A 27,832-nucleotide genomic window follows, 5' to 3' on the forward strand; every position below is an offset into this window, starting at 1 on the left:
GTCGACAGGCAAAAAGAATGGTCCATGCTAGTCACGCATGTGCATGTGTCCAAGGTTAACATGGCATGTTTTTGTTTTTTCAGCCGAGTTCGATAGTTTTGCACGAGACAGGTCACTTCCCTGAGCTTACGGGTCCCCGCACATGTGTTAACCCTACAGGCACAACGAAGAGAATCAGTTTCCCCGCTCTGCATGAACACTGCACTGCCACCCTAGGACTAGTCGGAAGATACGATGTGTGGTTGCAAAATCGTACTGAACGTTTCAGAGCGACCCTGCTATGCAAGTCGTGTCGTGGACAGTTGTTTTGCTGAACCAGCAATGCAGCAGCTACGGACCCAGTGTGAAGAAGTTCATAAAGTTTGAGTATTCGTTATGCATTCATAGTGGCAGAACAGTGCGATGAAACGAGTGTAACGAAAGAGAGCCTAAAAGCTAAATAGATTAATCAATAATTACAATGCCGTCTCTATAATTGTTGCATTCGTTTATTTGTAGTGTCTTCTCATCGTCATAATTGGGAAGAACTGTTAGGAAAACCAAACCTGACTACTTACGTGCGCACTTTGATAACCGGATTTTTTCCCATTTGGCTTAGATTTGCTAGCAACTTTCAGGGATTTCTAGATGGCTTGGTGACTGCACGACAACGCAACATTTTTGTAGAAGTTATATTAACTCAGCGTTGTATGACTTCTCTATGAATAATTGTATATATTAGCGGAACGTTTCACTCATGATTTGATGCTCGCATTCGATATACAGTACATAGTCTTTTCCCACTTGCCGTTTCACAAGATCGACGCTACACTTTTGAGAGACGGTGCCTCAGCCTGAATTGCGCATCTTACGACTCAGAGGTTGGTGAGTGTAACCGTAACTTGATGAACAACAGAGCTGACAAAAAAGATGTTGTGGAAAAGAATCCGTACGGGGAATAGAGCTGCCGCGCAGGGTTCTTTAGTAATCTCGTACCTAACGCATATGTTAATGAAACAGAAAACAGGATATGTTTGATGAGATGAGAACCTGTGTGACCTAACGTGATGGCTTCAGCAACACAACTGCTACAGCGATACTGCATTTCTACATCTGCAACTTTTTTGTTGCATCTAGTTGTTACACTGTGACTGCTGCAGTGTTATGGTACACTAGTGTTGAAGTGCTCATGAATGAAGCGTCTATGAATGTTTTATATTTCTGAGAAATGAAAGGGCTCAAAACGTATTTTATTTTTGTGCATGTGTGTGCAAAAATATGTCAGAATTTCCTCAGCCAAAATGTATGATTCTCGAAATCTCTGAGAATGTCATTATTACCAGTGATTGAAATTTATATCACGAGACTTAATGCTTTTTGCTTAGTATCTCGAAAACGTCCTCACAGCGTGGTGTCATTGCCGAAAAAGTGGTCACGCAACGCACTGTTGCTGTGTGAAAATACTGGAGACAGTGTTGATGCCGCTGCTGCTTTTTTTTATTACGTATTAACACGTTCTTTCACTAAGCAAGACGTAGACGTTATTTCGCCAGAAGAGCAAAACAAAATGAACGCTTAACATATTGACGCATCTTAGCCTGACGCCTGAGAAGCGCCTGAGAGACCAGCAACATAATGTTTCGCGTAGAGAAGTGTTCGGCCTCTTGTGTACAGAGGCCTGCTGCAAGAATCGTAGCGAAATATTTGTTGTTAGCGAAAAAAGGGGAGAAATACAATCATCAAGCCAGTGTTACACACAAATAAAAAAGAAGGAATTTTATCTGAAGGTAATTATGTCTTTGCGCACGTTCTTGGGATGCTAGATCTTATTTCTTTCTCTTTCTTCTTATTTGTATTTCTCTAAACATGCGAAAGTCTACGACAAAATACAAGTTAAGAAATGCGCACACTAAACGAGGACAACGCTAGGCAACTACTTGACACGTAGCATATCTTGTTGCACGTTGCCAGTACAACGCTTAACGTGCACAGTCCCTGCTCTAGGGTGCGAGTATTCTTTTCGTCACCGTATGAACAAGGATAAACCGGCCCGAAGATTAGAAGTTTTGTTTTTCAGTACAGCAAGAAGGCAGCCTCCACAACTGAAAGCAGTAAAACGCCGCACCAACGCCTGCGGTTCGCACCCAGTTCACCAGTGAACGACCGACCCTATGAAGTGAGGCCAGTGGCGCGCGAGATGCAGGACTACGAAAAGAAAGGACGTGTCTACAGTTTAAGCGCGCATCCGCTACCCAATAACATGGCGCCCCATAGGCAGCAACAGCAGCATATAGGAAGAGGCGGAGATCGCGGAGTGTTAGGATCGGACGGAGAGGCGGGAGGCGAAGAGGGGGCGGGGGGGGGGAGGTATGGAGGGGGTTAGCTTAGAAACAGGCTCCTTTCTCTGGGGCAATAAAACGCGGCGCCCAGGCACTGGTGCGGCGCGAGTAAGCCAGCGTGTTTAGGAATATGCGCGCGCCTCGTTAATTGCAGTCTCCACTCGATAGAGACTGTTGCACTGACCCGAAACGCGCCGTCGGTCAACACGCTTAACCGGAGCCTGGCGAACTGGCAACAGTTTCTTCGCCCTGTTGCCCCCCCGAGTCAGGCTCCTCCCCCCCCCACCCCCTTTTTCTCCGGTTGTGCGTAATGGAGGGACGTGGACTTTGAGGGTCAACGCTCTTTTCTCTTAACCCTCGCCGCCCCGCCAGGATAGGCCCCAGGGAGAGGTGAGCGAGGAGAAGAAAGAGGGAAGGGATCGAAGAAAGAAAAGGAGAGAGAAAGAGGGGGGGTCATAAATTCGTACCGGACACGCCACACCAAACTTTCGAACGCCCCGCGTTCGGTCGAGCGGCGCGCCGGTGCGCGCACGAGAATGTATCCAAAAGGAAACACGGCCGTGCCCTTAGATAAGCATCTCGGCAGCATTGGAAGCACAGTTGAGAGAGAGAGAGAGAGTGCCGAGCTTGGGCCTCGTACGACGGCTGCACATCACGGCGCAACAGAGGAAGACGCTGCACCTTTTCGTGTACTGCATCCTGTGGAGGTCCACAAAGCACTGTCCCGTCGGCGCCATTGAAAGAGAGAAGGCTGGACGGAAGCTGAAAGGGAGAACCGATTACTGAAAGCGAATGCGAAAGGTGTGCGGAGGCTGTGTGAGCTTGACAAGTGTGCGTGATCGATTTTACAAAAGTCAGGCACTGAAGTGGATTGAATACGAGGCATGCTTTGGCAATCGAGACCATGTACAAACGTTGCTTGAGAGTGAGCTCTGAGCAGTTGCTAAAAGCTAAGAGCTAAGAACGAGTTTGCTTGCATGGGCTGCCGCCCAGTTTCAGTGGAGCTGATCATACCATTGCTGTCATTGCCTGTCATTACGGGCAGGCATGCTGACATGGCGTATGGACAGTGCATTTGCAACATGGTGCTTTAATTTGCTTTACACCAGCTATAGCTCCTCCTCTAGCGTGTCGGAATATTGCAAAGAAGAGTATAACTTCGGAAGTGAATCCTCTCTGCGGCGCCGTCCTCCGCGCAAGAGCTTTGTAGATATATTTGCATTTTGCTGACTGAGGAATAGAATACGCACCGCGTACTAATCGCGTGCTTTTGTTGCTTTGGAACCTCATTCGGTAGCAAACAACACAGCCCTGCGGGCTGCTGCAGCCGCAGTAAAAGCGTTTCGTTTGGACTATCAGTAGCCTGGGGTGATTCTGGAAAAGCCCTCGCATGTATTTGGACTCTTTTCTACTTAATACGAGAAACAATATAATCCGTCATGAGAACAAAACAGACAAAGGAGAGTTTTGAAGTTTGGTAGAGTTTGGAGCACACAGAAGGGGGAAGATAAATGGAGTGTTTGCTGCACAGACGCTTTCGTTCTGATCCATTCCTTCGAATGGTCTGAAGTTCCTCGGTCCATCCAAAAAAAGTTAGTACGTGACTATAGAGCGTTGCCGTACGATATATATGCCCATTATTTCACTTCGTTATATATATATATATATATATATATATATATATATATATATATATATATATATATATATATATATATATATATATATATATATATATATATATATATATATATAATTCGGCTGCGCGCAGTGGCCTTCTCTGCAATTAGCTGCGCGGAACACTGCACGCCAGTGTTGTGAGACGGCCCAGGAAAAAAAACAAGCAAGAACACAAAGAAGCATTTCCTAAACTTATATATGATCACAAAATCTGAGAAAATGCATTGGTGAGAGATAGAACGTGTTGAAGGGAAGGGAGCGCAACAGGAAGACAACGGGAGGAGGGTATAACGCTGGCATGCGGAGGTGAAGTTAAACGTGACGAATGGGAAATCAAACAGGCACGCCTGAAGACGCCGAGAGATCCCGCGCTTCGTGCTTCCACGCCGTCCGGGGACACGCTGGGCGCCGCCAAGCGCTGCGCCGGAGCAACCTCCGCGCGAAAACAAAGAAACAAACGGCGGCCGCTAAACGGGAATGTGTGCCGCACGGAGTGGACGTGAAGCGCAAGCAACGATTTCGAGCCCTTCCTTTCGCGGAGGCGTCGAGTCCGTCAGCGTTGCGTGCGCATGCTGTCGCTTGGTGTGGTTAACGGAGATCTCTTAAATACGAGTTAACGAAGCGAGTGAAGTTCGGTGAAACGCCTGCGGGTTATGTACGATTGGTGGGATGCACAATTTCTAGGGCGCAGCACTTTAAGCTTCTCGCTGCTATGAGAGAACAAGGACCAATCTGAGTCATGGGAACAAGAAAAGATTATTGCCTACAGTGATGCCAGAACCAAGGAAAGGAATAAACGAGGAAAGAAATAAACGAGGAAAGAGGAAGACTGATTTTACGCACCATTGAATGCTCCAAAGGGTGAGGTTTGTTTCAAAGGCAGTGGCGTAGCAACAGGGGGTGCAGTGGGGCCGTGGGGCCGCGGGTCCCGGGTGCAAGGGGCCAGTGGGGGGAGGGGGGTGTCATATACGCCTGAAGACAGCCCTCCTTCCGCCGGTTACACCCGGGAGGGGGGGGGGGGGTTGACAGAAGACCTATGGGCCCCGGGTGTCAAACGACCTAGCTACGCCACTGTTCGAAGGCACACTGGCTTTCCTGGTGGTCGTAGAAACATTGTGAACTAACCGAGCAGCGCTATCATTTGCTGCTAGATTTGCTGCTAGCGAATTCAGAATCCGTGCAGGGAAAAAAAAGATACTGCACTCGAATGTAGTAGATGTAATGAGCTAGATTTGCTACGTTAAAAATAAGGTGCAGGAATAACGCGCGGTTTATATAGCTATAAGCTCGACTGGCCGCTCTTGCAGGTGAGCTAACATGTATTGGAGAAAGGAATCAACAGCATGGTTATTTAGAGTGGTTTATTGCACCAACACGTGACTTCATACAATGAAAGCCTCGAATATCACCCAAGGAGGCAAGAAAGAACGAGGCACGGAGGAAACGAGTGGCAGGATCGACGAGTTTGCTGTGCTTTTCCAAGCGAGCTCACCGTGATAAGTACAATCTAGGCAACTTACGAAGGTACAAAGCCCTTCCACAGAATCAGGATCAAGTAACGAGTCCCTGTAATATGGCGTTCGCTGTTAGTCGCAAATGCTCCCTCAGGAAACATAGAGTTACATTTGCTCAGCGCTAAAGAGGAGAGTGTGATAACCCTTCGGTAGTTATCGTCATTCTATAATTATCAGTCTTGTTTTCTGAACTCTGTGAGTTTCTCGCAGGCGTTGTAAAAACATTCACTAGCGGCACTCATACCCAAGAGCACATTGAGTGGCCAAAACACCAATAAAAAAAAAAAAGACGGAGACCCGGAACAGCAACCGCTTTACAAGGTACGACGGCTTGTGTTCTGTTTGTCGAGAGAAGGGGAATAATCCCCTATCGCAATTATTAAAGAATTACATCGCATTTCCGAAGACCCAACTTTAACTACAATACGAGATAACGAAGCGCGCGTGCGCTGGATGATAGGCCTTGATTGCCATTTCTATTACTTGCATCTTTTTCTGCTCTAGGACTATACAAATGGCAGCGGTACAAATGCAGTTCCGTGCCTTTCTTTAGTAGCGTCCGTGTCTTTTCCAAGCAGCACAGGTCATGTATTGCCAACCAGCTCCTACACGACTGCACTGTTAAACGATACAAAGGAGATACACAGGAACGCGTACTGCCGCTCCAGTGCGCGTCATATGCCCACCTCCAGGGGAAGCCGAGCCACGAAGATCATAAGTCGACAGAACACGCGCGCAGGCAGGCAAGCGCTGTGAAGCCGATGGGCGCGTTCGTTTCCCGCTATGGGCCTTGTTTCGCACGCCAACCGCGCCGCCGCCGCGGTGAGATAAAGGCGACGTCTTTTCAAGGCTGCTGGCATCTAACAGGTGCTCCCGTGTATAATTTGCGGAGATTGGCACCGTCGCGCTATCTTTGCTCGAATCCCGTCTTCCTCGTTCCTTCGACCGTTCTGGTGTGGTGTACATCTCCCCGAAACGTTTACGTGTAGTCCTCTGGATACAGTTCATCGAAAGTGCCCCAAAGCTCGTTTATTTTTATTTTTTTTCAAACCTGCTCGCGCGAGAGCCGGTCCGAAGTCGTGACCTATCGACCTTGTCAACGGTTTTTTTTTTCTCCCCGGGGGAGACGCCCATACGTTCGTATATGAAAAGGGCGAGACCGCAGCAGCGGCGACGGCGTGCGATTTCTAATTCACGAGGATCACGCGAACCACCACCTCCTCCTCCCCCTTTCTCGAATTCTTTTCTTTATTTTCCTCCGCTGTACTCGCCAGTTATGTTATATCCCCGGTATTTTTTCTTCTCTTTGGCGAATTCCGACGGAATATTCCAGGCAGCAACGAGGTGTCAGGCGTGGTGCTGTCCTTGACACACTAACCAGTGCACACAGCGAAAGGCTGCCTTTCACTTTCGTTTAAACGGATGCTCTTTCCGTCATACACGACACTGGCACGGTTAGCTCTGAATAAGTGAATACTCTTGGCAAACAGTGGCGAAGATTAAAGAAACGTTATGGAGTTTAACGTCATTTGAAAGTGAAGAATATGTTTAGCGTGTATAACAGGCATATGTGAGGGGTCAAAACTTGCCCCTCATTATTTATTATTATTATTATTTGTTTTGGCCACATATACACATATACATAGTTTACAGTAAAGGGAAAGCGACGAGCAGGCTGGCAACTGCCACCGGAAGGGGCACAACGCCTGCCTACTCTTCTGAAGGGAGGTGACAGCAACACAGAAATGGAAGGTAGGAAGGAGGGGAGGAGAGAGGAAAGGAAGACCAAAAGGACAAATCTGAAGACTAAAGTAGAACACAGTACACTACGCACGTTGTTCTGCCCAGTTTCGACTCTGCAGCCGGAATTGAAGTGACGCCGCGTCGAACAGCGTCCACAATTATCAATCACATCCATGGTCGAAGAGCTTTCATTTCATGCCTCGCAATGGCGAGGGTAGATTTTCCCGCAGCAGCAGCGGCACCAGCATCGTCAACAGGGATGTAAGACTTCTGTTTCGATACGCTTGTGAAGGCGTTTCGTTTACCTTTGCTGTGCAATAATTTTGTTTCGCTTTAAAACTACGAAGTGTCGTTATTGCATGTTCAACGCTGTTTGTTGCCACCCTAATAAAGTGAAAACAAAAAAAGATGTGCGTCATTTTATATAATATCGACAAATGCAGTCTAATCATGCTATTGCTGCAGATACGTATGTTATGGGGCACGTAGGTTTCGTTTAAACGGCGCTGACGCACATGAAGCTTTGCAATATGTGAAATGCGATTCAACGTGCGACGCACACTCATGTGTTCTCAGAGGAGCCCATCCCATGTGTGAGGACGTCCCAGACTGACACTTTTCGTGTCTGTAACTTACGATTTCCTTTAAGATTCCTCTTTAAACAAACCATCTAGAGGCTGTTCGTTTGCAAATCGTCTCTTGAGTTGACATAAATTAAGAAAAAATAGTTGCGCACAACGTCAAGACGACCAAGCTGTAAACTAGCCCTATCCATTATTAACTAATTATTCCTTAAAACCGATCGATAAATGATTTTACTAGACAACGAGACTTAATAAAATTTTCATAACGGCGGAACCAGTGAAAGAAAGGAAAGGGGAACCAGCAGCAGTTGTTCAGTGCGCATGGCATTCTACTTCTAAGAAGGAGGTCGTAAATGCGAGTGTCAGAAACGGCGGCTGCATAATCAATCAATCAATCAATCAATCAATCAATCAATCAATCAATCAATCAATCAATCAATCAATCAATCATAATGGAAGCCGCGCTCGCATGATAAGTTGAGTGGCACTAGAACGTGTATTTCAAGTTGTTGCTGTGTTTGTAAGCTACAAGAGCGTCGTTGCTTGGAGTGGTTCGGAACTCTAGACGGCCGCTAAGGTTTGAGCCTGCAGTTCTCGGACAAGCGAGGGCAACACAAAGGCAAGCGTCTGCAACCGGGAGTTTCCCTGCTGCATTTCGTTTCAGTGCCGGTACCTACCGCCCTCTACGAGCCAGAAACGGAAGCTCCGTTCGCCGAGGAAGGAGCGGGTACGTGTATTTCCTTTGCATGTCTTCGCTTCAATATAGTAGCACCTCTGGAGGCTTTTGCCAACAATTTTATATCGGTGATAAATTGATAACAAACTTGAAAGCTACGCTTGAAACATTAAATTCAGTATTTCATGCATGCACTGCAGTCAAAGAATCGAAGCACATATCTTGATTAACCTCAGGAATTGTTGACTGCTAGTCGCTATAAAACTGCTAACCATTATTTTTTATTTCACGTGATCTGTCAAATTAACCAATACGCGAACAACATTTTCTCTACAAAATGCATGCAGCATTGGCAGCTCGAAGAGAAAGATCAGTAAAGCAGCAGTCATCATTGTGGTTGCGCGCAGTTGTTTAAAGAACAAATAAAACGTCATTACAAGTCCAAACGATGACTCTAACGGCATCAATTACTCTAAAAAGTCGATAAAGATATTTTAGCCCAACTTATAGTCGCACATTCACAGTGCTCAAATGATACTTTTTGGCCTTATCGGCGTTATACTTATTTTGGTTATCATTTCTGCGCTCAAACAGGAATGCCACAGTTCCGTGCAACACCGCATACTTCTTAACGTGGCCTTAAAGGGACACTAAAGTGAAAAATCATTTTTTCTGCATCAGTAAAATACCGTTCTATGACACCAAAAACACCACTCTTACAGCAATAAGACGTTTGGTAAGCCAGAAAAAGCGCAAGAACGAAATACGGGTGGCGATGCCTACTTGAGTTCCCGCACATGGGGGCTGTGACGTCTTGGATTTTGATGGCATCTTCTAGGGCCTACTAATTATATATAGCAGTACAGATTGGCTATATTGTGTTCTAAATGAAATAAATATTAAACATGGCAAGTTTCGGGAACCAACGCGGCCCAAATGCGAAAACATACTTTGGAATTCCTGACGTCACGCTGACGTACCGGCGGTGGGGTTTCGGCGCGAAATTAAAATACTGATACTTGGACCTTCATTTTCTCATCTAATAATCAAACTATTTTATTAAATGACTGCCTGCAGGGTTCTCAAACAATGTTTCATTAATCTACACTGATTTATTGTTTCGCTTTAGTGTCCCTTTAACATTACGTGTCGTGGAGCGCGGAGTGCTTTGCCAGTGTCAGGGTATAAGCGTCGTTGCACGCTATTAGTTTCTGACACGAAGTGCGCCTGGCATCCGCTCTTGCAGGATGCTACATCGATGGCAAGCACTACTCCGAGGGCGCGCGAATGCCCCGGGACCCGAAGAAGCCGTGCGAGGTCTGCTACTGCATCCGCAACAGCAGCGCGTGCGTGCTGCAGGACTGCGAGCTGCACGTGGACGGCTGCTCCCCCGTGTTCTCCAGGCCGAGCTGCTGCCCCACAAGATACAACTGCAGTGAGTCTAGTCTAGTCTCTCTCTCTCCATTGTTGCCGCTGTTAACCATCGTAGCCCCCCTTGCGCTTTTCTTTCCGACCTGTATATTTGTCTTCCGTTCTCAATACTAGAACACCATCCCCATCGATCATCGGCTCAGAAGGCAGTGAAGGCAGTGTTGTGCTTTCTGAGAACGTCTGGCTTGTGCGAGCGACCTTTGACTCTGTAGTGTTGTCCGTGCGTGGCTCTCTACCCCCGCCCCCCTCTCTCTCTGTTCCTTCTTTATATTCCCCTTATCCCTTCCCCCAGAGTAGTTTAGCCAACCGGACTCTTAACTGGTTACCATACCTGCCTTCCCTTTATCACTCTCTCTGCCTGGTGCCCGATGTCCATCCACAAACCAAAACTTCGCTTATCAGCGGGACTCGAACCCACGCCGCAGTCTCCAGACGTTAAATGAAGCCCTGAGCGCTGAACTGAACGAAGAACAATTTATTGCTCGTGTGTCCGTGCACAATGTGAACTGCTCTTTTCTTTTCTCATTTCGCAGTTCCGTTTCTCCCTGCCCCAGTGCAGGGTAGACAAACGGACTCAGCCTGGTTATTCTCCTTGCCTTTCCTTTATCACTCATCACATATCTCTCTCTCTCTCTCTCTCTCTCTCTCTCTCTCTCTCATAGGCGCGAGACGCTATGTCGTGAGCCAAATGCACAGAGCTGCAGTTTCGGTTCGGCGTGATATGTGCACGACATTAAATGCTCACAGGAGCGAAAAAGAAAATGATAAATAAAAGGACACTCCCGAAATGGGCGACAGTGCGAGTCGAAACCATGGACGCCATATGTATGAAGTGTATTTGAGATCCCGAAGAGTTAGGTAGGTCTGCTTAGGGGCAATTTGCCAGTAGAAAGCGCGTCGACGGCGAAATATAAAAGAGAAGGCGAGGTGATGTTTTCAACAGACGGGAAAACATTAACCAGAAGCAGCCTAAGCAGTTAAAAGAGCCACAAAATAGAAGAAAATGAACGAGGGGGAAAATGCTGGAACAGGACACGCGTACAAAAGACACTTCAATATATATTAAAAAAAAGATCCTCTTGCAGAACAGTATTATGTGGCGTTGCAAAAAGAGTTCTTTTTTTTCAAGGGTTTTTTTTTATTGTTGCGATTTTATCTAGGCAGAAAAGTGAGCATTGTAAACAGTGAAACTCGCAGTAGTTGCTCAAGATAGAGCGCAACAGTTCCGCCATACAAAGCGCGTAAACATGGTTAATGGCACAGGTCATTAAAACAGGATAAAATAACAACATTATCTTCACCAATGTAGGCACGAGTTTGTATTATGCTACAATTCCTAGCGGTATTATAAAGTTTACATTTCAGTGTCTACATATACGCTACCGAGCCGAGCAAACTGCATTTATGTTTCGTTTATCTTTCTGTCTTTTTTTTTGTCTTCTATCTCTACCATTATCATAGCCGAAATGTAGAGTAGCCGACCGGGCACGGCATTATTTAATCATTTTTTTTCTTTCGCGTATTTTTAGCTTCCTCTTTATATTTCAAGAACACGTAATCACTGCGCGCACCGAAGATCACTCCGCAGGGCGGCTTTGTCACACTGACATAACATGAAAGGAGAAGACAGCTTTACAAACGAAGATGGAGCCGAAGAACGATTTTGTGTGCAAAAGTGCCAGTTCAGTGTTGATGCGGGGCTTGAAAAAAAAAAACGTTGAATGCACATAGCCTGACAGCTACTGATTCGTAGATGTCACGCGAAAATTTCAGGCATTTGCATAACTCAATATTCATTCGAGCTCGTAGAAGAGAGCGTCCACAGACTTACTTTAGTACACACTGTAGAGCACGGATGCTTCCATTCCTCACTTTTCCTTTGGTTGAGAAGTTCGGGACTTAGATAAAACTGGGAGACATAATTAAATGTGATTTCACTAATGACATCTTAGCTCTATGCTGCCAGCTCATACGTATATTTTTCCTTCACGAAACAGGTATAGAAGCGGCCACTACCGTTCCCCCCGGTTTGTTGTCAACTGAAGCTCCTGACACCGGTAAGCCTTCGCTTGAAGATTTTATTTAGCGGCGCTTTCTGGTGCACATATAATTTAGTATCGCGTTTAACCACACAAATGCTTATTCTAAAGATGAGCAGTGCTCCTAACTGCGCAGAACGATTTCAATTATTGTTTATCGTATACCAAACTAGCCCGTCTAACATGCCTTAATGTTACGATAGGCTCGAGAACTTACCGCAAAATGTTTCGTACAAAGTTTTAAGTAATGCTCTGATTTTTAGTACGAATACCTGTTTGTTATCTAGGGAAGCATGAATTCTTGAGCTGACATTTTCAGAAGCAGTGGACAACGATCGAAAGACTGTTAAGGAAGAAAAAAAAAAACTCACGAATGTTTGCACAAAACCATGAGCGATTAATGTCACTATTTTCATGACCACTGGGCAGACACACACACAAAAAAAGGGTGGGAGGGTAGCCATTGCCGCCACCATCGTAATCTCAAAATCCTTTGTGTTGTGCTTTTTTTGTCGCTCACGAGCAGGCTGCATGCACAACGGCAAGTTCTACGAAGACGGCGCACAGGTGCCCTCTGACGAGCCGTGTCAGCACTGCTACTGCATGCGTCACGAAGTGGTCTGCGCCGTGAGCGACTGCAAGGCACCTTCGGACGGATGCGTGGCTATGCCTACGGAGCCGGGACACTGCTGCCCATTGCGATACGAATGCCGTGAGTGACGTTCCACATTATTTCGCACGATTTTTCGCCTCCCACAGCTCGACATGTCGTTATCCATGTCTCTGATCGGCGCAGTTGCCGCTGCTCACTACGGATATTCGTTTGCGCGGGTTGAAATTGGGCAAAATACTTACTTAGTATATATAAAAGTATCTCCTGAGGATAAATTTGAGAGTTGTGCATGACGGACTGAAACCGTAATGAAGCAAGAATTACGGGCGGCATCTTTACATAAGTTCGCTTTAGCATAATTCTTGGCATTATTCTGCACACATTACTTCTCAGCCTCAATAAGGAACTATCTTTTGTTAATGTACCTCTTAGACAAGAAAACCTAAAAGTATACGACAAGAAATACAAGCGAGTATTATTTTCGGATTGCTGTCAAATCCAACTCTTAGTGCATTTGATTGGTTCTCTCAACACAGCAGCTGCACGGCTTTTAAGGGGAAAATATGGCGCACAAGAAACACTGCATGTGACGCAAGATAATTTACGTGGTAGAATGGAAATAAAAGAAAGTAAGAAAAAATTCGAGCTTAACTTATAAAGCAGTCGCCTTGGATGCAATCAGAGAAGTGCTTGTTTCCAACCTTCATCGCATCATAGAAGGCGTTTGACATGGAACACGAACATCTGCCGTCCTTGAACGTGCTAAGTGAGCTGGAGGTCGTATCCGTTATCCACTTCGCCATCTACCAAGGGTTTAGTGTTGTAGCACAAAGAGCGAAGTAGTAGCTGGCATCACCCAGCGATTCCGACGATGTCTAATGCATATACATGTCTTTAGATAAATAATAATTTGGACACAACCAGCTGTCACTGGCGAGCGGAACAGTTATAACACTAAGTAGACTTCGTTGATTAGGCTGAAGCGATGTGTAACGAACGAGGGCAGCCGCATAATATTTTAAATAAGGTGACAGAGCGATCTTCCTGGACAGTCGTCCATTGTGCCATAAGATGATTCTTGTACATTGACCTTTCTTTAGACCTTGCAAAGAAAAATTGCCTCTTCGGTGAAGCATCATATTCAAGGCAATCAAGGTTGCATATATGAGCTGTGAATCGAATCTGCTTCTTAATGGTTTATGTGTTTATAATGCGATCCCGGTAGCTGTCTCTCAGAGTTAACGAGAGAATGACGGTTTTCGCCCAACAAGTGAAACAGGATGGCTGGAAGCGCGTTGCTTAGACGGATGGTTTCGTCTCGTCGGCGGCTAAACACACTGTTTTGGTGTGGCGGGGGGGGGGGGGAGGAGGGGGATGGTAATGATGAACCGGGACCGTCAACATTCTCCCGATTATCTTGCGCAGCGTCCGACATGACAACGACGCTGGGACCGGGGATGACGAGCCCGGCAGCGACGACACCTTCGACGTTCGAAACGGTGGAAGGCAAGAAGGGCGTCACGGGAGAGGGTGTGACGTCAACCCAGGCGGCGACTACCACGGCTGCACCTTTCACGACCACACCGACGACCATCAGCTTCACAACAGGCGTCACTGGCGAAGGTGTGTACGTGCTGAGAAAACGAAATGGCTACAGTCACATCATAAGTGTCTTAGAGCATGTGGCAGAAGCTAAAAAAAAAAGACTCTATTGGGACATGTAAAATGAATCAACCATGACATTTCGGCATGTGCATAAAACAAAAGGGTTGTGTCAAAAGCAAAGCTCATGCCACAGGCAGAGCATCAATAGTAAGCAGAAACATGAAGGAAATACTTGAGAACATGGCTCGGCCTGCTTCCGCGTGGCTCGTTCTTAGGAGCTAAACACGTAAAGCGAGCAGGATACAATGTCGTGCAGACCGGCTCGAAAGGCAAACGAAGGTTCTAGAATATAGGGCGGATACATATAAGCATTGCCATATTGCTAGCATACTTGAGTGGAGCCGCAAGCAGCAGTGTTGGTGGTGGTATCTCATGGTGCTGTGAATAATCACGGATACTGAGAAATGTTCTCGTATTCAACGACACTTACTAAAGCAAAAAGTGCACTCTCTAAGTTTTTGCGTCACTGCAGAAGTCGTTCTGCAAGCACGTAGGAAAAGTAAGAAACACTGCGCACATGTAACGCCATAAAAGGCCCAAAGCATTTGGTCCGACACGGGCATTGTGAAATATCGCAGCCCGCTCTTCGCGGCTACATCTTAGTATTTCCGTGAAAAGGTAGCACGAAACACGCATACATTACGGACCCGGTTGCTCTTTCTTTGTCCTCAGCCTGAACGCTTTGTGTTCAGAAACAAACTCTACTATAAGTTATTACAGTGAAGCTGTATGCCTCTACCATTCAAGGAAATTTTCGTGTCGTAAGCAAGAAACTCCCCATACGGGAGACGATTCCCGAGGTAGTGTAATGCCGGGCCGACCCGCGGGGGAGGTGAAGCAGGCGTCAAGCACTCCTTATACGCGGGCCGATCCTGAAGATAGTGCAATGCCGGGCCGACCCGCGGCGGAGGTGAAGCAGGCTTCAATCATTCAGCAAATGAAGCGAAATGTGCGTGCATTATTATGAATCCCCGCACCTCCACCAGTGTCACAGCCTATATAGTAGGAGACTGGTAAGCCGGTGTAGAGGACGTATGAAAGCATTTTATCAGAGCAGTCAACGCGACGCTGTTGTCGTCTCTGTTTTTCTACTCGCGCGCTACTTCGGCATCGTTTTCATCGCCTGGCACATACCCGCGGCGACCATATAGGATGTGGCAATTTATGCAAACACAGATATGCAATGGACAAACAAGGGAGACGGGGAGGAAGCAGGCTGGCCTCTGCCACTCAGGGGGATACAAAGCCTGCCTGCTTTTTAGGAAGGAGGGGATAGACAAAGAAGCTGAATGTAGGAAGAAGGGAAGTAAAGAGTAAATAAAGAAAAAAAGGTGACAAGCCACAAATAGTAAAGTAAAGCAACGACAAAGAATAGAGTGCGCCAGTAGTAACAGAACAAACACACAGAAAAAGAAAAAGGAAAAGAAAAGACACACAGCGTGGAAATACAATTGAATTCAGATTGAATTCAGTTCAATTTTATTGATAATTAAGTGAATACAGAAACAGGCTAGAACAGGAAGGGGTCCCAAAGTGAAAGCTTCAGGGCATTAGATGAAGAACGCGCACTGTGATATAGACAACAAAAGAAGTCGACACTGCATCAAGAAGACAGAGCATGAAAAGGGTAGTCCATGCAAAAAGCCCAGCGGAAAAATGGCACTGCATGAAAAAGGCACACCATTAGGACTGTACTGCATGAAGAAAAGGCAGCGTGAAAAGTACACTGCACGAAGAAGGCATAGCATGGAAAGGGCACTACGTGAAAAAAGCACTGTATTAAAAAAGGTACATCTGTGGGCTTTCGTCGCCCTTTGAGGCTGCACGCCCACTGTATTGAAGATGGTTACGTCCAATGGTGGCACATGCAACACCGACGATGCTCTGCCTCTCTACCTTAGTACACTTCACGTCTGTGATGTTTTCATTTTTGCGATGTTCTTCAGAGTGTGCTGCCTTATCTCATACCACAAATCCAGCCACTGGCGGCGGCAAGAAAACAGGAAAATATTCCTAAAATTTGGGATGCAAGGTAAAATGAGCAAGAGCCTTCCAGAGCACCTTTGACGACAAACACTTACAGCTTCTCTCGTCTACGCTAAGGAACGAAAACGTACAAAATGGCGTTTTGCTCCAAGTCACTGTATACTGGCGCATGCGAGACGCTGTGGTGACTCTGTAAGCCGATGCGCTAATGTCTACGATTAATGCAAAGACCAGCTGCTACTTGTTTTCCTATTCTTTTCTGCAGCTCGTTATTCGAGAACGATTTGTCTGAAGTAGAGCCGCTGCCTTCCCAATAGCGCGGCGCGAACGATGGACTATATATATATATATATATATATATATATATATATATATATATATATATATATATATATATATATATATATGTATATATATATATATATATATATATATATATATATATATATATACACAACCACTGAATTTAGCACATAAAGCAGATGCTCTTGTTGTTATGTTCTTACTGTTCTCTTCGTTCCTCTTCGTATGTGTGACGTTGCACGTTTAATTATGGAAGTTTTCTCGCGTCCAGTTTTTTTCTCTATGAAGGACTAAACGAAAATCACAATGCGCCGTTAACAGTACATTTGCAAATTTTTTCCAGCAACGACAGCCGCCCCAGAACTCACAAGTGCCACTGTACAGACATATGCCGCGAAAGGTAGGTCAATTCCTAGTGAAATTAATGCTTCCTGTTCTGTCTTTTCTGACGTTATTTTAAACGTACCTTCTTAACGTCATTTGTTCTCCCATACAAAATTACAGAGACGACTGAACCGGCGCTATCAGAGACGTCGACGAGGGCACCGAGCGCTACAGCCGAGGCAACGACGAAGCCGTCTGAAACTGAAGCGACTACGCGCGAAACCAGTGCCAAGTCAGAAGCAACCACGGAGCCCGTGACTCCGAGCAGGGAACTTCCATCGACAGGAAAGCCGACCACTGCCGAAGGGCCTCGGGAAGACGAGGGACCAGAAACGACCGAGTCACAGCCAGCCAGTTCTGTTACTCCTGCCGTGAGCACAGAGGGAGCGACCACGGCGGCAACCACTGAAGCCGCCACGACGCCCAAGGAAGAGGCCACGACACAACCAGCAGCAACCTCTGCTACCACTCCCGAAGCATCAACAACTGCCGCCGTGGCGACCGCGACCCCGGAAGCAGAAGCCACGACTGAGCCGACAACGTCGTCTACACATGCGGAAACAGAAGGTGTAACTTCGTACGAAGCCAAAGAAAGTACGCCAAAGAAAGAAGAAACGTCGGCCGCACCCGAAGTCACTACAGCGCCGACTACGGGAGCAACCGAGGAAGCCTCCTCGGAAACTCCAGAAGTCAGCACAGTGCCAAAAACTACCGAGGCTGCAGAAACTTCAGCCACGCCCGCCGCTACAAGTACCGGTGTTACCGAAGAAGCGACCACGGCACATACCGAGGAACCCACGACGGCAGGAGCAGCAAGCACAGCAGCGGAAGCTGCGGAAGCATCAACGCCTTCCGAGAAGGTCACTGAAGAAACGACGACTGCTGGAGTAGAAATCACAACTGGCGCTTCAACGCCCTCCGAGAAGGTCACCGAAGAAACGACGACTGCTGGAGTAGAAGTCACAACTGGCACTTCAGCGCCCTCCGAGAAGGTCACGGAAGAAACGGCGACTGCTGGAGTAGAAGTCACAACTGGCGCTTCAACGCCCTCTGAGGTCACCGAAGGAACGACGACTGCTGGAGTAGAAGTCACAACAGGTGCTTCAACGCCCTCCGAGAAGGTCACCGAAGAAACGACGACTGCTGGAGTAGAAGTCACAACTGGCACTTCAGCGCCCTCCGAGAAGGTCACGGAAGAAACGGCGACTGCTGGAGTAGAAGTCACAACTGGCGCTTCAACGCCCTCTGAGGTCACCGAAGGAACGACGACTGCTGGAGTAGAAGTCACAACTGGCGCTTCAACGCCCTCCGAAAAGGTCACCGAAGAAACGACGACTGCTGGAGTAGAAGTCACAACTGGCGCTTCAACGCCCTCTGAGAAGGTCACCGAAGAAACGACGACTGCTGGAGTAGAAGTCACAACAGGTGCTTCAACGCCCTCTGAGAAGGTCACCGAAGAAACGACGACTGCTGGAGTAGAAGTCACAACTGGCACTTCAACGCCCTCTGAGAAGGTCACCGAAGAAACGACGACTGCTGGAGTAGAAGTCACAACTGGCGCTTCAACGCCCTCTGAGAAGGTCACCGAAGAAACGACGACTGCTGGAGTAGAAGTCACAACAGGTGCTTCAACGCCCTCTGAGAAGGTCACCGAAGAAACGACGACTGCTGGAGTAGAAGTCACAACTGGCACTTCAACGCCCTCTGAGAAGGTCACCGAAGAAACGACGACTGCTGGAGTAGAAGTCACAACAGGTGCTTCAACGCCCTCCGAGAAGGTCACCGAAGAAACGACGACTGTTGGAGTAGAAGTCACAACTGGCGCTTCAACGCCCTCCGAGAAGGTCACCGAAGAGACGACGACTGCTGGAGTAGAAGTCACAACTGGCGCTTCAACGCCCTCTGAGAAGGTCACCGAAGAAACGACGACTGCTGGAGTACAAGTCACAACAGGTGCTTCAACGCCTTCAGAAAAAGTAACTGAAGAAACGACGACCGCTGGAGTGGAAGCCACCACAGGACCTGCCAGCTCCACGGAGGCCACGACACCATCGGCTCCTAGCGAAGGTGCTACAGAGGAAACAACCGTGAGGCACACAGAGGAGTCTATGTCAACAGAAGTGGCTAGCACACCTGTACAACCGGAAGCTACGTCCACACCTTCTGAAGCTGCCTCGGAAGAAACAACTCCTGAAGGAGAAGCCACCACAGGGCCATCCGTGTACACCGGAGTGACTACACAGAAGCCGACGGAGGTAACGACGGCTAAGATACCCGAAGTGGAAAAAACAGTGTCTGAGCTCGGAAGAGAAGATACGCCAAAAACAACTCCAGCATACGAAACCAGCACCACTAGTGCCGCCTCCACACCAGAAACCACTGAAGAGGTTACACCTGCAACGCCAGAAGCTACGACACCTCATGAAGTTACAGAGGGTGCCACAAGCGAAGGAACCACGGTTCAGCCAGCCACTTCTGGAGCTCCAGAAACATCGCCTACAACAGAACATGTGACGGAAGAAGAAACACAGCCCTCTACAGCACCCACGACGCCATCAGCAGCTGGAACCGAAGGTACGGCCACCCCGTCTTCAACACCTGAAGGTACCCCGTCATCCGTAGTCACAGAGGAAACTGCAACGACAGCGTCGGTGACACCGTCCGCAGAGGTCACAACATCGTCTGCAACAACCGGTGAAGCGACGACTGTACCTGCTACCACTCGCGAAGAAGTCACGACACCTGAGGTTTTGAAAAGAAAGAAACCTGAGACCGTGCCAATGGCAGACACGACAACGGCGTACACACCCGAGGAGGCCTCATCGACAACGCCAGCTGTATCGACGGAAGCTGTTTCTACACCAGAAGCTAGCACTCCAGGAGTCGCTACAACAGCGCCTCCAGAAGTGAGCGAGAGCGTTACAACTCCTTTAGTAACAACCGGTGCTGAAGTAACGACGCCATCTGAGGCCGAGAGCTCGACTGCACAAGCAACTGAAGAACCGTCTACAACTTCCCCAACAATGGAAAAAGAAGCTACAAGCGCGGTAACTGTGGGTTCTACTACAGAAGCTTTGCCTGTTCCTACGACGACGGAAGGTGTTACAGGTACAATGGCAGAAGGTGTCACCGCTACAGAAGCAGTGACAGGCTCAACAGTGACGGAAGGCGTTACTTCCGAAGTGACAACTACGTCGACGGGAGCAACTCCAGAAGCGGTTACCACACAGGAACCATCCGCTACAGAACAGACCACCACTGAAACTCCGTATATCACGACAGCAACCAGGGCTCCCGAAGCTGGCCGAGACGAAGAGGCACCATCTACAACGCCTATACCTCCCGGATACACGCCTTCAAGTCCAGCAGAAGAGTCTACGACTGTGGCGGCAGGAGCAACGACCGAACCTGGCGTTACCACTACGCATGCAGCCACAGAAGGTACTACGACGACTGAAGTATCTTCCGTCAAGCCAGAAGTTACGACAGGCGCCGTAACCACCACAGAAGTGCCAGCGACAACGCCGCCGGTGACACCGAGCGATATCCTCACCACTCCAGGTTCGGAGGCACCCGAGCCAGAACCCACGGCAGGAGGCCCGGAAAGAGAGCAGGGCGAGGTGTCGTCGTCAGTAACACCAGCTGAGACGCCGAGCACAACAGAGGTCACCACGCCGGTCTCGACTAAGGAAACGCCAGTGCCGACCTCGGAGCGGCCGACAACGTCCGCTGAAACGACTCCTTCGGGGGCGCCGACGACCAGGCCAGAAATGACTACCGAGGGCAAGACGCCTCCTGAACCGGTAGAGCCAACGAGTAAGCAGCCAGCGCCAAAAACGTCTGAAGTTCCGGGAGAAGTCGAGCAGCCTACAACGACGCCGGTGGAAATGGCACCTACTACCGAAGCTGTGACGACACCAGCGGTTGCAACAACAGAGAAGCCCCAGGCGACTGTCATAACTGAAGCTCCCGTTACGGGCTCTACTGGCTTCGAAACTCTAGATCACAGAAAAGCACCCACAACAACGGAAGCGCCTGCATCGACTCCGGAGGCGACGCCGGAAGCACCCACGACAACCGAACAGCCGGCTATTACACCAAGCACAGGCAAGTAGATAACAATGCCGAATAGCTCGATATACTGACATCTGAATAGTTTCTCGCTGCTTCTAGAAGAGGACAGTGTGTACAAGTGGACGGAAACTTGTTTATCGATTTCAAAAGAACTATGTACGGGGGTTTTCTTAGTAGACAGAAGTCATAAAACGTGTTTCAGGCACATGTGAAGAGCACCGTATGAAAAAACAATACTTTGCCTTGCGTAGAATTAATTTGTAATGCGCATATGTTTTATTCCCACCTACTTTACGCTGTCTTTCTTTAAAGCTCCCCATGTTACAGAATTTTTTTGTTCACAACTGCACAGGTTTGCCTACAAGCACTGAGGCACCAGTGTCAGCAACAACGCCAGTTGAGCCCGCGGTATCGACAACGAAGGAGGACACCGTTGGCCGGGAGGACAAGCCATCCTCCGAAGAGGAACCAGAGGAAGAAGCTGGTAAGTGACGTCACAGGGCGAAAATCTTTTTGTATAACCTGTTAAAAAACGATGACTAAAACTTTCTTTCGAAGAGAATTAACTCTGTGAAGGGCGCAAGGAAGCAAGTACTTATACAAAAGGGGAAATGGTAAAGTTAAACTTTACAGATCTAGAAAGGATGAAAAGTGAGAAAAATATTCTTGCTCTTAATAGTTTTAGTTAGATGTCATGTTCAAAAAAGAATATGGCTACAGACTAACATACGTGATGCGTTTAGCCTAGATTTTGCAGCTGTTGGGAAAGCGCATAAAAAATTCTAAACATGACTTCGAAACTCGTTAAAAAGCTATCCACCACAAGCTTGAATTCTGTAGTGCAAAAAGACAAAAGTACAAATCATAATTTCACATGTACTTACTAAAGCGCACCCAGCAGTGTCAAATAGTTTCTTTGTTGTGAAGTAGGTTTGAAGAAATAAGCAAATAACTGTCGTTGAAGTGCGAAATGATTTCTTTGTTGATTTCCACGAAAGTATACAGTTCTTATGACTTTTCTCAATATAGAAATTGCTTCTGAAGATAATGTTTTAAACCAAACCAAATCCCAGTTGCTGCATTGCAGCCAGAAATGCTGCAAATACGAAATGGGGTTTTGTTATCGCATACTCATTGTGAGCAGTCAATGACACATTGAAGTTAAGGGCAGCGCCACCCGAGACCATCAGCGCACACAAGCCATTTCTCAGTGCCCGCCTTCCGACTGCTATATTTATAATTACTGTGAGAATAGACGTTCGGTTAATGACTCAAGTACTCGCGCTAATGTTCCACTCAAATGAAGTCACCCCTTTCTGTGCAGACTGTACTTACCAAGGACAGACTTACAAGTTCGGTGACGAGGTTCCACCGCCGGACGCCTGCAAATACTGCCGCTGCTTCGACGGCGAAGTCATCTGCGCTGAGAAGGTGTGCCTCCCGCCAGCACCGAACTGCGTTCCTGGACCAATACCCGACGGCGAATGCTGCCCTGAAATGTACAATTGTGGTAAGTTCGGGTTTCATGCCGTCAGGTTTTTTCTGTCTCGCTCAGAAGCGCGCACGTAAAACGTAGTGAGGTGTTTCTCTGCATTCTTGCAAGATAAAATGCATGTTAATAGTGCGCCCTGAGTGTCGACCGCCCAAGTGAAACCAAACTGTACTAACTCACCATGTGCTACGTGAGACAGCTTATCAGGCAATATATTTGACTTCTTTTTTGAAAGAAAGTTGTTTGAAACGTAGTGCCTATACACAAGCAGCTTGAAGTACATTAAAAAGTATCGGTTCTATATTCATTAAATATTGTTCAGTCATCCTCCGCAATCCTTTTCAGGCGTAAATGAAGATTCGGACGACGCCAAGTCTTTGCCGCTAGAGAGCTTTGTGTGATATGTGCATTCAGAAATGAAGTTCGTTTTTCTTATGTTTTACTACCTGCAGATGGTGAAGAGATGCCTGGCACGACGCAGCTTCCGACCATCGTGCCTACTAGTAAGAAAACTCCGCCTCCGACAGTAGAGGCTCCAGCGACTACACCAGAAGTAAGCGCGACGTCTACCGAAGGCACCTCGCCGCCTGCATCTACCGAGCTTACCACCGAATCTAGCGCAACACAGCCACCATCAACAACATCAGCTGGAGAATCTACTACCGCCGAGAGCACTACCGAGCCGGAAACAGAAGCCAGAAAGAAGCAGCCCCCATCTGAAAAGCCAGAGGAAGTGACCACAGGCTCCACGGAACCAGCGACAGGGGCCACATCGGCAGCGACAATACCGTCAGAGACTGAGCCAACGGAAGGTTCCACGGCTCCTTCTCTCTCAACTCAACCGCCGGAAGCGACATCCGTAGAAACCGGTGCTACAAGTGAACCGTCTGTCACAACACCTGAAACAACGCCAAGTGGTGAAACGAGTGCCACTAGTGAGGCCTCGACGCCTGAATCGACTTCTCCGTCTGAAGCGGCCAGTCCGACAGGAACTGCCACCGAGCCAACTACTCCTGGCGTGACAACGCCTTCTGTCACTACCGAACCAGCGTCAACCCCGGTGTCATCAGCCGAAACAAGCTCAAGCGTGACAACTGCAGCCAGCAGTACTCCTGCTGAGACACCAGAGACAGGCACTCCAGAGGTAACAACACCAAGTGCAGCAACTAGCCCCGAAGCAACGACGTCAGCTGAAACTGGCTCAACGGGCACTGAAACAGAAGCAAGTACTCCTGAAACCACACCAATCGGCTCCAGCCCCGAGACTAGCACGCCTAGTGTGACTACTCCATCTGTAACTTCTCCTGAGGCTAGCACACCTGAAGCAAGTACTCCTGAAACAAGCACTCCTGAAGCAAGCACGCCCGAGGCAAGCACACCTGAGGCCAGTACACCTGAGGCCAGCACACCTGAGGCCAGTACACCTGAGGCCAGCACGCCTGAGGCTAGCACTCCTGAAGTTAGCACGCCAGCGCCAAGCACACCTGAAGCCAGCACACCTGAAGCTAGCACTCCTGAAGTAACCACTCCTGAATCTAGCACGCCCGCAGCTAGCACGCCTGAATCTAGCAGTCCCGATATGACTACTCCACAAGCTAGTACGCCTGAGTCAAGTACCCCTGAGGCTAGTACGCCGGAATCTAGCACTTCTGAAGCCAGCACACCTGAAGCAACTACACCTGGAGCAAGTACACCGGAATCTAGCACTCCAGAGATAACGACACCTGCAGTGTCTACTCCCGAGCCTAGTACTACCGAAGTTAGCACTACTGAAGCTAGCACACCTGCTGCTGAGTCGAGAACACCTGAAGCTAGTACTCCAGAAGTCACCACGCCGGCCGTCACTTCAGAGGCAAGTACTCCTGAAGCCAGCACTCCTGCTCCAAGCACTGAAGCTACATCTCCAGAAGGCACAACACCAGAAGCCACCACACCTAGCGCTACGACGCCAGCGCCAGCCTCGACTGAAGGCACCACACCAGAGGCCAGCACCCCTGGCGCAACTACTCCGGCTGCAACGTCTCCAGAGGGCACTACACCCGAAGCAAGTACCGCTGAGCAGTCGACCCCCGCATCCACGGAAGGCACTACGCCGGAGGTCACCACACCAAGCGCAACATCACCGGAAGCAACAACTCCGGAGTCTAGCGTTCCAACTACACCACAGGAGGCCAGTACGCCAGAAACAAGCACAGCAGCTGAAACATCTTCGCAAGGCTCTACAGTGGAAATGACAACGCCAGGAGCAACCACCGAAGCCGGAACTTCCACAGAAGGCGCTACGCCAGAAGTTACTACTTCCGGAGCTACTACTCCAGAGGTAACGTCTACGGAGGGCACAACGCCAGAAGGCAGCACAGCGGTGACGACGTCTCCACCAGGTACCACGCCGGAAGCAACAAGTCCTGGAGAAACTACACCAGTTGCAACCTCTAGCGAGGGCACCACACCGGAAGGTAGTACTCCTGGTGTTACCACTCCAGCTCCGACCAGCCCTGAGGTTACAACTCCAGAGGCTAGCACTCCTACCGGAGCGGCCACCCTGTCTGCAACGTCTCCAGAGGTCACTACACCTGAGGGTAGCACATCAGGCGCTACCACGTCCGCTGAAACCACTCCCGAAGTATCGACTCCTGCGGCCACCACTGCAGAGTCGAGCACACCCGCGGAAACTAGCGCAACAACACCTGAAGCAACCACACCTTCAGTCACTGCTTCTGAAAGCCCTGCGTCTCCAGCCATGGAATCCGAATCGACGACAGCCGCAACTGAACGGCCTAGTTCTGTGCCTTCTACTCCTGAGGTGTCTACCACTGAAGCATCAACGCCTGAAGCGGAAACCACTGGTCCACCTAGCACTGAAGCTGCAACATCCGAGTCACCAGCTGCCACAACTCCCGAGGCTTCAACCAGCGCTGGCACGACTCCTTCCGCTTCGACAATTGAAGCCTCTACAGAAACATCTAGTCCCGAAGCGAGCACGCCAACTGGAACCCCGGCTCCCACTACACTAGAGGCTAGAACCTCTGGACTCACGGAAACAACGAGTGAAAGCACAACGCCCGCTACGCCTGAAGCCACCACACCGGCTGAAACACCTGTGACCTCGGAGTCTGCTGCCACTGAATCTCCCGCTACCACAATGGCTGAACCAAGCTCTTCTGAAGCGACAACACCGGCTTCAAGTGCGGCTACGGAAGCGACGACGCCACCTGTCACAGAAGAGACGAAGGAATCAACAGCAGCGTCCGCACCAACCACACCGGCAGAAACGTCAGAGACAGAGAGTGCTAGCACACCATCAAGCGAAGCAACCGAGGCGAGTACACCCGAAACAACGAAGGAGACCTCGGAGGCATCCACACCTGTTTCTACCGAAGCTTCGACACCAGGAACGACCGAAGAAGCTGCTTCCACTCCCACGGCGACTGTTTCCGAAGCATCTACTCCGGCAACAACAGAAGGTACCGAAGAGCCCGAGACACCTTCCTCTACAGAAGGCACAGAAGGAACCAGCCCTACTGTGATGCGAGACGCCGCCACTACTGAGGGCGCAACGACACCGTCCGAGGCGGCGACAAAGGCTGAAACCGAGGTCACTACGCCAGGCACTACTGCTTCGACGACAGCAGGTGCCATGGAAGAGACCAAGGAAGCCACCACCGCACCTTCCAGCGAGGCTACCGAGGCAAGTACATCGCCCGCTTCGTCGGAAGCCACCACGGAGTCCAGCACTCCCGCGTCGACGACAGGTGCGTCCGAGTCAACCACTGAAGCGAAAGAGACGTCAGTCACGGAGGCTTCCACGCCAGCATCGACAGCGGCGACCAGCGAAGCGACCACCGCAGAAGTGAAAACGGAGTCGACGCCTGCCATGTCTACGACGTCGAAGCCTAGCGAGGCTACTACGCCATCGGCGGAGGCAACCACAGAATCCGAGGAGGAATTCCCGACAGGTAAGTCAGCGCATTGCGACTTTACTTTTTCATCACAATGAACTTCTAAAATGGCGCTCGCCTTCTTCTGTATAAATGTTCGTAAGCGGGGATCACGCCAGCCAGACAGCCGACGAAGAATAAGAGAGTTCGGGAGGCGAAATGCTTCAACTTCCTTATTGCAACAGGCCAGAGTGATTAAATGCGTAAGCCTTTCTATGCTTACCCAACGAGAAATACTGTCCATCCGTACCGTAAGACTATCGCTTTCAAGATAGAGCCCGCAGCAGCGAGCGACTTTACCTTCGTGGTGCCTATTGCTTCAGCGCGGACGAAGCGCCAAGAACGAAGCGCTCACGAAGGTCTCAGCCATGAGCCGCACCCTGCTCCTTTCGTAGATCACTTCCAAGATATGGGCCCGCGCGTCTATATTCAACGCGAAGCGACGAAAACACAGAGCGCGGAGCTATCAGCAGTCGGCACTGTCAGTCCGCATCGCATATCGCTTTCAAGATACGCTCCGAGCGGCCGTGCCAGAGAACGTTTTATCGGTTCGTGCCACCGCCAGAGTACGTTCGATCACGGTTCATAATGGTTCGACACGGATGGATAAGGCGCTAAAGAACCATAACGGCTTATGATGATCGGAAGGTCATCAGCACACTTGGCGCCGCCTTTACTTGCGTTATCAATGCACCTTGCGCCGACGTCCACACCAGTTCATGTCGCCACAGCGCTGTCGTCTGTACTGGCCGGATCAAGTTTCATAAAACTGATAATGACACCAGGCTGCGTGGAGACGAGCTAGTGGCACAGTACTGACGCACACTGAGACATCTCCAAGAACAGTTTCTGCGTTAATTAATTTTTATCGCGTAATATTTACCTGCATTCCATACCGGCATTTTGGGTGTGAGTGAGTGAGTGAAATAACTTTATTAGGTCCAGAGAAGACGCAGAGGAGACCCCGCGCCACCCGGCTAGTCCCACGTAGGGACCGCCAAGCCAAGCTTGACGGCCCGATCGCGGGCACTCTGGACGGCCAGGGTTTGGTCACTGAGTTCGGGGCTGCCCAAGAGCGCAGCCCACCTATCCTCGCTGAAGGAGGAGCCGATGGCTTCACACTCCCACAACACATGGTCCAATGTTGCCCTTAGTCCACAGGCAGGGCAGTCCGCACTGGGGTGTCTTTGTTTTGTTCCATCTTAAAGAATGGTGTGATAATTACTCATATAGATATAAAGCTGACCCTTTTCTGTGCTGCAACTGGCGGAACCTAACAACCTTAATAAGAAATTCAACGAAGAAGGAGAAGCTATAGAAAGCACAAACTCCGTCATTGTCAATCTTTCCTAAAAACACAAGTGAGCTTCTTAGTTTGCCTTTTTATTTTAT

At 48.9% G+C, this 27,832-nt stretch overlaps 1 protein-coding gene across 1 annotated transcript in view; it reads left to right on the forward strand.

Annotated features, from left to right (window-relative positions):
• tnc (tenectin) overlaps positions 1 to 27,832 on the forward strand; it is a 154,478-nt gene that overhangs the window by 112,902 nt on the left and 13,744 nt on the right. The window contains exons 5-14 of the mRNA XM_070533324.1: positions 8,504 to 8,566; positions 9,762 to 9,950; positions 11,944 to 12,003; positions 12,512 to 12,697; positions 14,024 to 14,221; positions 16,896 to 16,952; positions 17,057 to 21,043; positions 21,363 to 21,494; positions 22,335 to 22,520; positions 22,955 to 26,458. Coding sequence (XP_070389425.1) covers positions 8,504 to 8,566; positions 9,762 to 9,950; positions 11,944 to 12,003; positions 12,512 to 12,697; positions 14,024 to 14,221; positions 16,896 to 16,952; positions 17,057 to 21,043; positions 21,363 to 21,494; positions 22,335 to 22,520; positions 22,955 to 26,458 — 8,562 coding nt within the window. The remainder of the gene's footprint in view (positions 1 to 8,503; positions 8,567 to 9,761; positions 9,951 to 11,943; positions 12,004 to 12,511; positions 12,698 to 14,023; positions 14,222 to 16,895; positions 16,953 to 17,056; positions 21,044 to 21,362; positions 21,495 to 22,334; positions 22,521 to 22,954; positions 26,459 to 27,832) is intronic.

Source organism: Dermacentor albipictus, chromosome 2 (assembly GCF_038994185.2).
Source record: "Dermacentor albipictus isolate Rhodes 1998 colony chromosome 2, USDA_Dalb.pri_finalv2, whole genome shotgun sequence".
Lineage (NCBI taxonomy): Eukaryota > Metazoa > Arthropoda > Arachnida > Ixodida > Ixodidae > Dermacentor > Dermacentor albipictus.